The 16643-nt window shown below is 42.2% G+C and overlaps 1 protein-coding gene across 2 annotated transcripts in view; it reads left to right on the top strand.

Moving 5' to 3' along the window:
* MPHOSPH9 (M-phase phosphoprotein 9) overlaps positions 1 to 16643 on the top strand; it is a 584582-nt gene that overhangs the window by 140234 nt on the left and 427705 nt on the right. For both annotated transcript variants that reach the window (XM_078667592.1, XM_078667591.1), the window contains exon 4: positions 13496 to 13585. In XM_078667592.1, the coding sequence (XP_078523718.1) occupies positions 13496 to 13585 (90 nt within the window). The remainder of the gene's footprint in view (positions 1 to 13495; positions 13586 to 16643) is intronic.

Genomic DNA, 16643 nt, shown 5'->3' with positions numbered 1-16643 from the left:
CAATTGTGACTGACCATGTTGTAATAACAGTAAGTCTTGCGATAATATATCGATTGCTGACGACACAATGCTGTCCAATGAAAAAATTCTGGAGGACAGAGTCATTAGCCCATTGTCCACTACAGAAAGTGATTTTTCCAAATTGATACGGTCAATTTCCCGTATTCTTTCTGCTGTCTCAATTTGAGTAACCTTCCAGGCCTCATTGTATGCTGCATATACAGAGGCTGCTATGAAACACTTTTGACGCTGTTTGCGTGGTCCCAGTATGAAATCACGCAAGTCAGCACCATCAGTAAGTAAAGTTAGGTGTTGCTTAATTTCAGGCAGTGTGGAAGTCTGTAGCCATTGAAGGCATAATTTGCCCACACTGTAGGTTGTTATTATCCCTGGGTGATGTCTTTGGGGATATCTAGGGTCTGGCCTGGTCATTTTGAAACCCTGTGTTTTATTCAGGAATCTATCTTGACAGTAATTTGTATCTGTGGGCCAGATCAACCATTGTTTCCAATCAGGATGTGTTCTGTTTTGGTTTAATATATGGTTTACGTCTATCTCTTCATCTGTATCAGAGCTATTGCTAAACATTGTTGGCTTCGGAATAGACGGTTTATTTAAATCTTTGATTTTGGCTAAGCCAAGACAGGTGGTTTGTTGAACAGTGTCATTTAAAAATATCATTTGTTCTGGGATCATGCAGGCTCTAAACAAAGCTTCTATACCCTGTACTTGCCATTCTTTTGTACCCCAAACACTTTTCAAATCAACATTTTTGTCGCAATAATCAAATCCAAAAGTATTAATTTTTTCGAAGAATGAATCTGAATATATCAATTTTGTGTTGGTTATCATGGTTTTCATCCCTGTCTTGTTTGACAATTTAAAATAAAATGTTTCAGCATTACTTATGTTAAAACCTGAAAAATATGAATATTTGTCATAAACGGTTCTAGAGCTCCCTTTTGGAGGTGTAGCACAATGTTCCCATTGATTATAATTTAAAACATTTCTAGGTTGTGCCGATTTATGCAAAAAATGGTTACCATAATGGTTATAGCAATACATACTATCATAATTTGTAGAACCTTGCAAATAATCATGTTTTGTAAATTTAGCAGACATTACTAAGTCAGACATCATATTGTTGATGCTTTCGAAGTCCCAATCATCAGCAAATGAGTTTGGTTTTGCAAAGTCACTCAAGGAGATCTTGATTTGGTGTGGATATTTCAGGATCTCGACCGGACCATAAATTTCATAGTCAGTGTTGTTCCAGGCTACCCCACCAGGTATCGGATTGGCTGTGAAGTTGGCTGAAGAAAGTTCTGAAGAGAGTTCTCTTTTCTCGACGTGTGAAGATGTGTGTGGTTTGAGGATCAAGTTGATGTTCTGACTTGCTGTGTCCATTTTAGCATATTTTCCCTCAATGAAGCGTCCCAAAGTAAATACCATGATGAGCCAAAGTATGAGGATAAATGCACCAAAACCCACCCAAAATTCAATCCATGGAGAAACCAGATATGTTTCTTTCAGATGTTTCAAAAGTTCCTTAGCTTTGTCTTTAAAGGATTTTGATGATGGCTGCGTCTTTGATTCACTGAGGCTTTCAGAGGAATCATCGAAGTTGATGAAGTACCCGGATGCAGTTCTGTCAATTGTTCCAATTGCTTCAGGATTTTTGTTTCTTGCATTGTCACTCGGCACTTCATTGTAGATTGGTGTGTCTCTGCTAAATGTCTTTATTTGGGTTTTAAGAGGTCTGAGTTCTATTGCATTGTTGCATAGTCCTTCTTGTTTGTCTTTAGGCGTTTCGAATGTGATGAGCCTTTTTGTTAGGACCTCTGTGCTGGTAGCAAACCTTGGTGTTCTGCTACTTATTGGGAGTCCACTTGGCCTACTGTTTGTTATCGGCCACATGTTGTGGTTTTACCAGGTCGATGGATACAACTCGGTTCTCCTTTTTACCAGCAAGTGGCGGTAGTACAACTGATCTTGTCCCGTTGACAGACAAGACAGGAACTGCTTTTCTGTAAGAAGGCCCAAATTCCTTCTTTACCGCGATCTTCTCCCTGACTAGATCCAGACAGGTCTTGCTGGGACAGGTGGTGATTCTTCAGTGGTTGTTGGCTGTTGTTTCAACTGTATGTTGCTCAGGTCTTTTCTTGTTTTGTTTAAGTCCTGCAAAATAGCCAAACGGTCTTTGACATCAAAGGTTTTTTCTATTACCACTGAAGTCTGACTATCAAGGTCAGAGATCAACATCCTAGTTCCGAATAATAATTCGTACGGACTGAATCCCTTCAGAGAATTTCTTGGCAAGTTATTTAGACTACGTTGGACACTTATTAGATGTTTGACCCACCCAGCTCCCGAACCTAATATCCTTTCTATTATAGATTGCTTTCTGCCTTGGTTTTTTCTTTACACCATCCCGTACCCTCAGGAAGGAAGTGAGAAGATTCCCGCTGGGCTGTGCTCATTTGGCCATGTTTCCCCCCAGGCTGGTATGCCTGAGTGAAAACAATGGTCAAACGTAACATGCTCTTAGCGTATATGCCATTTAGACTCGCAAATCTTTGTATAATCAGTCCGGACGTCAGCCGAGTGCTGAGGATCTACATTATAAGTGGAAACTAGCCTGTATATGTTAATCGCAAGCCATTCTTTTTACTGGTAATATTATCTGCCTTGATACGACGAGGTATTAAACTGTTTCTCTCCCCACTGCGATCTCTGTTGCAGTTTGGGCAGTTTTTTACAAACATGGTGTAGTGCAGGCTCATGCCTGGCCACCAGTACCGTGATTGTAATTCTTCCAGAGAATTTTTCAGTTTGAGGTGTCTGAGACCCTCGCCCATGTGTGCGTCTGCGATTAACAAGCTTCTCCTGTCCATGTTTGGAATCACTCTATCCCCCACTCCAGGGATTCGAGCAAAAGGGACGGAGTTTGCATCGATTATGTATGTATAATTGAGTGGATAGTTGATCGGTACCGCTGAGCAGTCGCCTTTTGATGACGTTTTCACTGCCAGCATTGTTTCACCGTCAATGTATTTTAATGTACGCTTTTTTCGATCTACGGGAGCCGGTTTAGTGGCTGCCGCTGCGGCTGCTTCAGCCAATGAATTCCCCACAACGTGAACGCCATCACGCTGATGACTCAGTGAGTGTGTCACGTGAGTCTTTGGTAGTTCTTTTTTCAAAAGAGCTACTCGTTCCCAGAGCAGTTTCTGCTTTATTGGTGCATCTGTGTCATCTTTGTAACCGTTCTGAATCCATGTCTGCAAATCCTTGTTATATGCTTTGACGCAGTAATATGAATCTGACACTATAAGTGTCGCGAATTCGCGATCCGCATTATCTAGCGCCATTTTCAAAGCTATTATTTCAGTTTGTAGTTCTGAATTAGTTTCTACTGAGTGTGATTTTGTTAATAGAGGTCTTAGTTTACCTCCGCGCCACACTTCTTTTGTAATCTCACATGTGGGGTTGTATGTTTGTTCTCCCCAAACGGAGGGTTGAGCATGTCCGTCTGTATAGATTACACAGGCGTAATGTCGTAGAGGCAGAATGTCGATTGGCAGAGGATACGTCTTTTCATATTTTAGATTTTTCAATTCTTCAAGTTCTGGATCAAAGTAGTAGTATACTTTGTCCGTTGTGATTGAATTCACCCATTGTATCCATTCCGGATTCAATGTTGTTGTTTTTAAATTACAAGGTGTTGTTAGTGCCTCAAAGGCTGATTCTGCTGTTCTGACTGTGATATGTCTACCGTCAGCTATGTCTTTTTCTCTAGCTATTGCGGATTGAACTGCACGAATTATTTTTTCTGTATTACTGAATTTCTGTTCAGCTCCTGTATATAAGTGTAATTTGAATGCAATTGGTACCTTTTCTCCCTCATTAGAGGTCAGGTATGTGAATCCGCATCTCCCTGGGATGACTCGGATCACAAGGTTGCGTGTGTTATCACGTGTTTCTAATTTTGTTTTAATTAGCATGTCTGTTTGTAAGGATCTCAAAATTTCTGTGTGTGTTTGAGTCCAATTGGATCTTTTAAAGTCTGGTTTAATTAGATCATAAAGGGGTTTGACCCTTTCTGCGTAATTTGCAATGTATGTTCTTCCGAAATTTAGGAAGCCTAGAATTGACTGTAGGTTTTTTAGTGTTTTAGGAGCTTGGATTACGGCACATTTCTCTAGGAAATTGTCTGCCAGGCTTTTGCCTTCACTTGATAACTCATATCCTAAGAATAGGACTGTCAGATGGGCAATTCTGGACTTTTTGAAGTTAAATTTGTAACCCTCTGCAGCGAACCCAAGTATTATGGTGTTCACTCTTTTCAAGTGAGTATCCAAGTCATCATCTGTTAAGTAAATGTCATCGACATAAGATAATGCTTCATCATCATATAGTTGTAGTAATTCTGTTACTCTCGCTGAGAATACCCCTGGGCTGTTCTTGTACCCCTGGGCTAACCGACAGAATTGTTTTTGAGTGCCATTTACTGAGAATGCAGTTAAATATCTGCTCTCTGGTGCTATGTTTTGACAAAAGAATCCATTGGAGATGTCCAAGGTTGTTTTGTATGTTTTGCGCACTATGTTATTCATTAGTGCAGCACTGTGTGAGTTTTGCACTGCAAAGGTTTTGCAACATGTGTTAAGGTGTCGGTAATCCAAAACTAGACGATATGAATTGTCTGGTTTGGAGACCGGAAACAAAGGGTTGTTCATTTGTGAGGTGCAAGTTTCAATCACCCCCTGGTATTCTAGCTGATCTAGTATTTCATTTACTTGTTTTTTAGCTTCTTGCTTAATTGGGTACTGCCTTTGTGCAGTAGGTTGTGATTTTAACTGGATTTTGTGAGGAGGAGAATCCTCATCCCATCCTACATGATTTTTATATAAAGCAGGTGCTAAGGCCACTGCCCACTTTCTAGCAAGTGTGTATTTTTTATGAATCGGTATTTGATTGGAGAAGGCAGGCATAATTACTTCTTCGCCATGAGGGCACTCCCTGACAAACTCTGGTGGCCAGTCTTTTTCAGCTAGAAGGATGTTATAACCCTTTGAGAGGTTATCCCAAAATAGTCCCCTTATTTTCCTAGTCTTATCTCCCTCTATACGTAATGTTATCTCGTATATCTTGTGGGGCTTGCTAACTCTGGTGTCTGCAGTTTCCACTTGAAGGTATTCATTCGTGTTCACTGTCTCCAGATGATTCATAAGGACTTTGCGAGCTATGCTCACCTCTGCTGCGCTGTCTAGCATTGTCTGAGCCCATTCTCCGTTTTTCAGTTGTGTCCTCAGTATTCTTGGCATTTTTAACTACCTTGATACTGGCTACCTTCTTTTTTGGAAATTGTAATTTCTTTTTTAGCTGAGCAGGTTCCTTGTCTTTGGACTTGGCGTGCTCTTCTGATCGTCCTCTTCTTTCCGATTTCTGCGAGGAATTCTGAAAAGATTGAGAGGGACGTGTATCAATGTCTTGATATCTATCAGGTTTTTTAATATTATCCCTATTTCTAAGGTTATATCTATTCCCAGAGGGGTCACTCTGCGGTGACCTCTGTCTTTGGTTTGGAGATTTCTCTCTTCGCCTAGGAGACCTTCCTCGGGACTGGAATTTCTTTTCTTTAGGATTGGATTGTTTGTTTCCATCCCAGTTCTTTTTTGGTGAATTATTATTATTAAAAAATATTTTTTCTGGACTTGTAGTCAGTTGCGGTTTTACTGGTATTCCACCTAGGCTATCTCTGCCTAGTTCCTCATAGGATTTTTCTATGATTCTGGCAATTTCAGCTGGTTGGTCTGCTATATCTGTCTCTTTTAACCTCTGGCGGATCGCCACGTTTGCTGCTTCACCTTTTATGTTGGCTAATAATATAGCCGAGACCTGCTTGAAGTCTTTTAGTAATTTCATACCAAGGGTTAAAGCAGGTTCTGGACCGTATTCATCTTGAATTTGTTTTAGCACATCTGGTATTACCGAAATGGATGGGACACCGTGCGTTTTTGTGTAGATGGAAGCAAAGACTGTACCCCAAGTGTCACAGTCCTCAATGTGTGGTGCGATTCCCATTGGGAGACATATAGTCAGAATCCTGTGTTTTTCCAGCGGGGTGGTGTCAGGAAACACCGCCTCTATTTGGGTGATTTTCTGTGCCAACCAGAATGGTATCTGTTCCCGTTTAGCTGGAACTTTACCTAGGCAGGATTGGATGTTCTGTGGTGTAATTTTATTTGTGTTCCCCTGGTGAGGGGTCAGCTGTGGAAGTTTAATCGCTGGCTGAATTGTTGAAGTCCGCATTACATACTGGACTAATTGTCTATGAATTTTTAGTAATTGTTTTAGCTGTATTAACAGCTCTGCTGCAGGCATTCTATCGATGTCTGGATGCGGTGTGTATCCGGCTAAGACCGGCCACGTTGCTCCTGGTCTTCCTAAAGGACCGAGCCTTGTAATGTGATTGTTATGTATTAGGGCGCCATCAAATAAGAGCAAATGCTCTTGGAATTTGAGTGGTACTTCCACCTCCTCGAAAGGAGTGTATGTTTCAGGAGGTTCCTCTACTTTGTAATAGTGGAAGTACTTTGTTATAGCATTTGCTGCTGGAAAATGTATCCATGAATAGTATACCTCTGTCTGCCGATATTCGTGTGCCTCGATTACGAATATGACTGTGCCACCTCTAGGTGTCAGTCCATTTTCTATAAGTTTTAAGGTTATAGATCTCCTTTTAATGACCGGAATGAGTGTTATAATCGGGTCTGCTGCTTGCATGGTAGCATCAGCATCTGCGAGTTCAGTAGCTAATCTAACTGCCTCTCTTTCTTCATCACTGTCTCCCATTTTACAGACAGGATGGTATTATGTTTGTTTGCAGATCAGGTTTCTTTATGGAACAAAGATTAGATGCACAATATTTTGGAACTGTTTATCCTTCAACGTTGACTTGACCAAGAACCATACATAGGAGTTCCCTCCTGCGAGGTTTTGGAGGATATAACCTTTCACCCACTCCAGACGTCTTTGGAGTATTTGGGAAAAGGGGTCTGAGTGAGAAAGCACGACTGAGTTACTCTAAATGTCTTACGTTAGTTTTATCGCCCTTTCCAAACGCGTTGGGCGCCATGTAGTGTAGCTCCTATTTTCCCAATAGGCTCTGCGCATTGGAATAGTACCTACAGCAGTAAAGGCCTAGGCCAGACGTTAACTAGGTCTACTACTGTCGATACTAGACTTAATTTTTGGGTTTGCCAGCTAAGCTCAGAGTTCGCTAGAAACTTTCTCGAATGTTCAAGGAAGGAATTAACTCCCCTGATTAGACAAGAAGGGATTTAGTTTCTGACAACCATAGAACATGACAACTTTGCTCTCCCCTAATCAAGAGTCAATCTCGAGAGTCGTGTGAGCACAAGGCAATTATTTTACTCAGTCAGTACGTGCATTCTTAGTCTCATCAGAATGTAGAGAAAAGGAAGAGACGGGCGTGTTCAATAAAAAGGTGTTATTTATTGATCAGTCTCTTTTCTCATACATGAGAAATGGATCGATATTATTGCAATACTTATAGTTAAGTAAAGTGCATACATTAAAAGCAATAGTATAAAATAATACTGTAAAAACATTGACATGGTTTCTGAGCCATATGATGTTTAAAATGATTAAAATATATTTACATACACATATACATTTTGACTAAACGTGCTCAACTGGTGTTTCTAAATACGCCTACCCCGTGTACCTGACCTAAGTCAAATGCGTGGGCGGGAATAGAGAGTTACAGTTTAAGTTAAGTTTGTTTTTGCCAAGTGAATGACTAAAGAATTCTCTGTGAGGGGTTATTCAGTTCTGTACCTGGAATTTAGGATGGATGAGGAATAGTATCTCTTTCTCTGCTCTCGATATTCCAGGCTGCCTGCGAGGGCTGCCCGAAAGCGCCGGTGCTGGGTCTCTCGGCTTGAGATAGCAGCGCGTCTCTCAGCGCGTCAGGAAGGCGGGGCTGCTGCCAGCGGGGTCTGCTTCTGCTCTCGGCTTCGGCAAGTATGGCTGCTCCGTCTTGTCACCACGCGTGTGTTTGCATAGGGCAAGGTCGGCAATATTTATACCTTAAAGGTGCCGAGATTGACGTAAGGATGGACATAGATACGTCAATAAAGATGTCATACGATTTGCTCGTTAGCACATTCTTTACTAAAGTTCTCTGTGAAATCAAAACAATGGCCGCACGGATTTTCCAGGTTCTCATAGGTTTGATTTGTTATGAGAACGTCGTATGCCTTATCAGGGGCTGGAGGAATGTCGCTTGTCTAATTAGATCTCAAGCGTTATGACCTAATCAGATAACACGTTCCTGTGCCGTAGTGTGACTGCGTCAGATAACGGTATCTGCATCATGGGGGTTTTCTTGCCTCATGGGCTGACTGTTAGTTAACTTGATAGTTAGTTTAACCAGAATAGGGTCAGGAATAGGGGGATCGATTCAGAACCTATAGAAATACACGACAAGTCTACTGGATATAGGCAATGCACTACTTGCCGCCATCAATGAAAGTCTTTTGACAAAACGTCAGACCCTGCAAAATACAGCTGCCAGGTTGGTTCTCGATCTCACCCCCCCCCCCCCCCCCAGCACTTCATCGGCCCCGTGTCTCAGAAAGCTACACTGGCTCCCCATAAAAAACGCATCAAATTTAAAGTATGTTGGCTAGGTCACAAAACTATCAATGGCCAAGGACCTAAATATTTGGAAAAAAAACTCTGACTGCTGCCAGACTAGAACCCTCTGCTCCTCACACAAGCACCTCCTAGCTGTCCCGAAAGTCCGTACGGTTAGAAATGGTGATAGATGTTTTTCTAAAATAGCCCCGGAAACTTGGAACACTTTACCCCTGCAGATTAGAACAGATCCCAATCACTTCCATTGAAACTTAAAAACCTGGCTCTTTTAGGTCTGCCCACTCCTCTGTCTTCTTACTGAATTTCTGCAAGCGCTATGAGACCTACGGGTGATATACGCGCTATACAAATTCAAATTCTAATTCTCTACGCCTATGATGCCATATTATTAGCCCGTCCAGCCCTTGGTTTGAAACATCTACTTCAATCCATTGTGGATTTTGTGATCTCCCTGTATCTAACCAGACGTTGCAGAACGGTAGCATATCCTAAATCCACGAAACCCTGCCAATACACAATCCCAGGTTGTCAAATTTCTAGGGTATCTGATTTTCCTTATCTGGGGGTACAGGTTGACCAAAAAGGATTATGATCCACTCTTTGATCTACTAAGAAACTCTCACTGGTTAAGTCCAGCTCGTCTGTCTTTGCCTCTATGTTGGGCAAGAAGCCACTCCTTACTATGGTTAAGATCAACCAAGTGAAATGAACTCCGCCGCTGCTTATTGAAGTGATAGCTGGGGATAGGAGGACACTCGACCTTGCAAATTGTGGAGAATTCATTTTTTCAGACTTCATTTGTCCCTTCGGCAGAGCCCTTCGGCAGATATTGTACACTAAACTCTGAGTGGGTCATATCTCTGATGTCCTCACCCATCATCCCCTCCTTAGATGGCTCTCTGTATGGCTGACTAGCAGACCATCTATCAACAAACACATCATAGGTGACTGTCTGAAACTGGACAGGACATATCAGATTCGATGGCTCAGTTATGTTAAACTGACTTTTTATGCTCTTGGCCAACACAGCCTATTTGAAAATCCTGAAAGTGTTACTAGATCGGATTTGAAATGGACCCAATCTAATGTCCTTGCCTATAGGTACGATAAGAGGGAGATGGATCAAATTGTGAATTCCACCTTTTGAGCACATACCGTTTTGAAATTCACGCCTCAAATGGAGCCCTATCTGGTTATGGTGCATAGTACAAATCAATGCTATCCCCTGACCAGATTTACGCTAAGCCTGGTACATTATCTACTCACGGTGCCGAGAGTCTGGCCCAGGTTAATAGCCAGGCTCCTTCTGGGTGTGATTCTTTCTCAGCACACAACACGTTGCACTTTATTGTATTCCGTAGGTTTTTTGTTCATTTGCAGGTCAAATGTATCGTTCCACTGTGAAAGGATTTAAACTTTACTTAAGCTAGACCAGCCCTAATATTTTTACAATTATCTACAAAGCTCATCTGTTTTTCTATGGCAGTTTTTAGACTCTATCTCAAAACCTTCTTGTTGGAAACCTCTCTTATGGCTATAAAATTGTCACTTTCACCTTTGCTCTCAAGTGCTGTCCGCTAGCGTCGGGACACCTCCTTGGAGGTAGCTATGTGCTTTACAAATGCTATCAATTGAATAAACGTAATTTAATTGGCTAGTTTTTTGAAAGAGGTTGTTCCATTTTTTTTACTTTATCAACTGTATCTGGATTTTTAGATAGTTTTATTGTTTTATCTTTGTTCAAATTTACTATGCCTGCATGGTTTATTTTCTTATAAACCGAAATAAAAGGGTTATGGCTGACTGACTGAATACCTTAGTCAGACGGTCTATCAGAATGCATTGATAGGATATCTTGGTTGTGTAGTGGAATTTGAATTGGGGATGTAATTTTTGATTCTTCAATAAGGTCATCTAGTTGGGATAATATGTCTTACTCAATAGGTGGGAATGTAAAGTTTGCTTAGCCTGTGTTACCTCTATCCCCTTAGACATGAAAAGGGATGTCTAATAAGGGAGAGATGTGTTACATGTGTCTCAATATTACGTCTGGAACAAGTTCTCATCTTTCACTTTGCTTCCAGCTTCCCGAGTTGTTGGGCAAGCAAGCGGTTGCTTAAGATACAACTTTGTGTGTCCTAATTGCCTAACCATGAACTGTTTCTTCTTCCTCTCCTGGTGTGTCATCCCTTTTTTTAGGTCGAGCTATTTTTATAGCTCTGAACCTATTGCAGGGGAAACAACACTCTTGAACAAGCCCGGATTCCATGCAGTTCATGAGAAATGCACGTGCACAGAAATCCGCTCCCCCACCAAGCAAGACAAGCCAAGAACATCAAAGCGACCGGCCGCTTTGAGTCCATTTGCCACCAGCCACTTCACGTGCTCCGCAGGTCATAAACAAGACCATCTGCTCGTGAATGCTGGCATGCTTGTTTTATTTATTACCCTCATCTGAATAGGATAGGAACTCCTGAATTCAGAGCGCTAGAGTGGAAATAGGCATAATTCTAGGTGGGCAGTCTTCTTCAAGAGGGTTTCTTGGACCACTATCATGTCCAAGTCTTTTGCGGTGAGCCATTTTAACACTGCTCTCCTTGTCACCGGTGAATAAAGACCCTGAGCATTCAGGGCAACACGTAAGTAGCGTCATCATGTTGCATTGTTTAGGGTTTCAAGTGCCATAGTGTTGAACTAGCATGCTGTCTTATCTGCACCAATCCAGATATTGTATGTAAAGGTGGGTTTGTGTGTTTGAGCAAACAAATAGACCAAAAATAGCAAAAGAGAAGATAGATGATGGTTAGTACCCGACTACAATTATCAGAATATGAGCTACTCTGTATCATCAAAAATTGGGAATAACAAAACATGAGCTTTATGACATTAACAGTATATTCAACACAAACATGATGGGAGATTGCCATGTGTGCAAACAAATAGCAAGCCCAATAAAGTGACCAGTTGTGTCATATGTTAGGGGCAGACGCAAGGAAATGATACAGAAGGCTAAGCATGAATTAACACTGCCTTTGGATCAAGAGCAAATATGGAGAGGTGAGAAATGTATGTGAGTAGCTAACGTGGCTTTTCTGAGTTCAAGCCTTAGGGTTAGTTAAAAACCTGCTTGAAATATGGGAGAGAAGGACTGTGTTGTAAGGAAGATAGGAAGCCCATTTATAAGAGTCCAGTGCTCCTTAGAAGTTATTTCTCCAGCCTCCATTGTCTCTTTTGTAGTTGTCTCCCTGACCGCACAGTGGTTCCAGCTGGGGGTCAGTGTTCGAATGGACAGCCTCTCTGGGGTTGTAACACAATTTACGTCGGGTAGGCCAAGGATGATTCGGGCCACCTCCGATGTATATAAATATATGTTAAGTTCTATCTGAAATAATGTCTTTGTAATTAGGTGGCTGTAGGACAAGGTGAAAGAGAGCCTACACTTATGTTTACAAGTCTGTATTTGATGTATCTTTGAGTCCTTGATGCATATATTATTACTTTGGCTACAGTTTTCTCAATCATCAATTTTCTTAAACATCAAATGGTGATGCTGTCCAGTACAGTTATTCTTCAGCAAGATCATCATGCACATGAAGCTACTCAGACATGTCCATTTCTACATGTCCTCCAATGTGTCTCTGTTTTCTATAATGAGTGGTCCAGAGCCTGAAGGTATTTAGTGACGTCCTGCGGGAGCACTGTGGTGTCGTTTTTGAACTCTAGCAGGAGTTATAGGATGCTGCCCTTTGTAGGGCTGGGACGTAGTTTGGTTTTGGCCATCTGTTTATCCAGTGAGTTTTCCCTTTTAGGCATCCTTTCAATGTGTTCATTTTCAGACTTTTGTGGAGCCAGTGAGTCTGTTAGACGATTTCTGGGCCTTTTATCACACCGTTGCCATTGTATCATTCATAGGAAGCATGGTGGATGAAGCAGGGGTTGTTAAGCAGGTCAGTATGAGAAGGAGGCATTCTAAAGGGGCCCCTTCTCAATGTTGCTCATGGAATGTCCATGTGGGATGTGCGCAGCAAAATTACTTTGCAATGTCTTTAGCAAAATTTGCTGGGTTTCATTCCCCTTGCCAGAAGTTGCAATGTGGGTTGTTACGTGTTCTTATTTTATCAACCAATTTGGTCTGGGAATGGCCCTGTTCCCCCGAGTGCCATCTGCCAGAGTGGAAATCATTGGATTATATTCTGCCTCTCCCACGTTGAAATTGGAGGAGCCACTCTCCATTTCTTGAGGCCACCTACACCACCAGAACACTCCCATCTTCAGCAGCAAAGACACTCCCCAAGTGCAGGAGCAGGGGCAAATATATGTTGACTCCATTAGGGTCATCATCATGTCTGCTTCAGTTGTTTCACAAAGGTCTGGGCAGTTTGGCCCAAATGACGCACTATATTATCCCTGGTGGGTGCCCTGGTCTCGGAACTCAGCAGGGACGCCCCAAGGATATTTGCTTGTAATAGGAAGTATTATTTAACATCCCTCTATCTTTCTATTACACATACACCCCACCCTGCACCACACTGTCTACACCATTCATTCATGTATAAAACAGTATTCTTATAAAGAAATAAAAAATATGGCAACAGCAAAATAAAATACTGTGAAAACGACACTCTGGCCAGCAATGTAATAGTGTTTGCAAATCGGAGGGTGGAAAAAAGACGACTGCGTATTTGCAAACCATTAACTTGGCTCATTTAAATGGGCTACGTGGCTCCTGTGTGTGGTGTAAATTGGTAATAGTTAAGAAACTGTGTTTCTAAGCACCATGTAATTTTTCATTTTTTACATTTAACAGGCCAGGTGGTTACAGCTGTTCAACTTGGTGGAGAAGCAGTGTCAAGAACAGATCACTGCCCAGCAAGAGCAGTTCCACCAACAAATCCAAGTAAGGAACTTACTCGCATTTTTAGTTATATATTTGGTCTCTTGTTCTTTATGATGGTTGCATTCAGCTTTGTTATGGTTGGCTTCTTGGTAGAAACAAAGTCATGAATTTTTCTTTTTTTTGTTATAAATCTCTTTTATTGTTTCTCATTTGAAGGAAATACAGTACAAATGACTCGTGTGTAAGCAATAGCAGTTTAGGTAAAATGTAATATGAATATGGCATACATAAAGTGAGAGGGCAAATTTATTTCACAAGTCAAGAATACAATGTTCGCTAAACATTCAGTCGTATTTATCCAAAAGGGTATGTGTATTGCAAGCGAATTGTTTGCATGTGCCTGTACGATAGCTAACGCACTACGCAGAGGATCACATTATTGTTATTGGCATTGTGTTAGACTGTATCATAATTACAGAGCGAGAGATTATACTTAGAATGCATTAACGTATAAAAGAAAGAACATATAACATCTTTAGTTACTATTATTCAGTCCTTTGATGTCCCGTCTGAGGTAGTGTGTTACTTATTTATTACCGGGGATTACCAACTGTCATTCCTTTTACTTACAGTATGTGTTGGCCCTTTTGTAGAGGTAGTGTGTGATACGGCCAGTAAATGTTGCTGTGTACATACAACTCAAGCTCAGGGTGGCATCAGTGACCTCCAGAGTGTGAATCAGGGGAAATCTGTCCCGCCCTATCTGCAGGGAGCTGCAGCTCCGCGTACAGGGCGTCCCAGCTCGTCGCGATAGGGATCTTACGGAGTCCCAGCGTTTCCTTGCATTGCATGGCGAGGCTCTCTGCCTTTACCCAAGCAAGCATTGAGTTCTGCCAGGCCATGACCGTAGGGGGATCGGACGCCTTTCATTTCTTGTTGACGAGTCTTTTGGCCACTATCAGTCCCAAATCTAGGAATCTCGAGGTGACCTTTGTAGCGGGAGTTCTATGAAATTTGTACAGTAGGTAGGTCGGCCAGTCATACGTTAGTGTTCTGCTTGTGCAGGTGTGCAGGAGAGAGGCCACTTGGCTCCAGTAGGCACTCACCCGAACACAGCCCCAGAGCATGTGAATTGTCCCAGCCCGATGCTCAGTGTATCACAGATACTGGGCGTCTACCTGGTTAAAGTATTGATACATTTTTTCGGGCGTGAGATACGCCCTATGTACGATAAAAAGTTGTATTTGACAGAAACGTGTATTACGAGGGATGCGCGTCGGGCTTTCAAGCACCCGAGCCCATTCCGCATCGGTAAACTGGTGTCCCAGATCATGTTCCCCCTTATGGCACAGCGGGTCGAGGCTGAAGGCTGTATGCATCCTCAAGGAGGCTGCAAACCATCGTGTCAGGTGTCTACCCGTTCCCAGAACATGCAAATAATGTATGGCGAGATGTGTCTGTGGCCCTACTGTCATGTCTCCCCACTTAGCCGCAAGTGAAGCCACCAATGTGCGATGTGTCAGAAAGTGGCCTGGCGGGAGCCCATTTTCCTCCACTAGGGTCGTGTATGGCAAAAGGGGGCACTCTCTATACAAGTCCCCCATTGTCTGAACGTCATTTTCCTGCCACCTTCTGAGTATCTGCGCGGAGATTAACGTAAGGCCAGCAGGTGTCCCTTCCAGTGGTATCGCTGGCGGATAGGGGATCAACTTCTGAGTAATATATAAACTTCTGCGGAAGCACCTATAGGCCACTCCCATCAGCAAGGGCTCTGGTGGTCGGGAGCGTTCACCTGGGTGAAAGAGGCTGACAAAATGATGTAGGGGGTAGGGCGGATTTGTGGTAGCAGTATCTGCGCTGAGACGGTTTGAGAGCCAGCGGGCTACCCACTGGAGTTGTGAGGCGAGATAGTAATGCTCGAGATAAGGAGCAGACAGTCCCCCCTGGCCTATTGGTAGGTATAATTTCCGCTGTGCAATCATATGTCGGGTATTACCCCAGATAAAATCAATGATCTGTTTTTCCAGTGGAGTAAAATAGGAAGCTGGGACATAGACCGGTAGATTCGTAAAATAGTACAAGAGTCTCGGCAGCGCAACCATTTTGGTGAGGGCAACCCTACTTGTTACAGATAGTGGCAAAGTACTCCAAAACCGCATCTGCGATTTGAGGGATGTCACTGCTCGGCCGAGGTTTCCGGCGACAAGGTCGTCGGCACAGTGATAGATTTGGATGCCTAGATGTTGGAACGTGTCAGCAACCCACTGTACCTTTCTACCACTCATAACAAGGTTAGGATCTTGGAGATCATGAATTTCTTTCATTTAAACTTTTTTCTTTATTTAAGGTCATTGTCATATTTGTGCTTTGTAGGCAGTCTGGTAATTTGCATAAATGTTAAGTAACTGTATGGAAAAAATCTCCACGTGCTGCAGACGAGGACTAAAGCCTTTATGGTCCTCAATCAGGCATCTTTTCGGAGTACTAAATGTTAACACCTACCTGCTTTATAGTGAACAGCATGCACTGTATGATACATATTCTGCTGCTAGTTGTATGGGTACTCTATATGGTTATTATTTAACATAAAAAGAAAACTTTTTTATTGGTTCATTTTCGCAAGATACATATTTTGTAATACATATAATATACATATCACTCATTTACCTTAAGATTACCATTTCTCTGCATGTAGTTAGTAATAAAACAATGTGCTAGATCAGCAGGGTCTTTGACATTCCCCCAGAGAGACTGCTCATGTTCAAGCTAGGTATCCATAGGGTGATCAACTGAGCGAGGGAAAAAAACAAACATAATGTGACAGGAGACCTAGACGCTAAATATAAAGAACAGTCTTGGTAGGAATGCCAGTGTGATTCCCCCAGGATTTGTGCTAGGACCTTATCAGCGACAGTTGCAGCACGACTGGAGGTGTACATTTTACCTCTTTGCAGACAACACAAAGACTTGTAAATAGGTTGATACCACAGACACAAGTAGAACAATATAGGAAGGTTTAAACAAACATTTAACAGAGACCAGGCGTGGCATAACTAAGCTTTAAAGCAGGCAAGGGCAGAGGTATTGTTCCAGCCGAAACTGTGGAGCTCAGCACATG

The sequence above is a fragment of the Lissotriton helveticus genome, chromosome 11, assembly GCF_964261635.1.
Source record: "Lissotriton helveticus chromosome 11, aLisHel1.1, whole genome shotgun sequence".
In the NCBI taxonomy this organism is placed as follows: Eukaryota; Metazoa; Chordata; class Amphibia; order Caudata; family Salamandridae; genus Lissotriton; species Lissotriton helveticus.
This window is presented reverse-complemented; position numbering and strand designations above follow the sequence as displayed.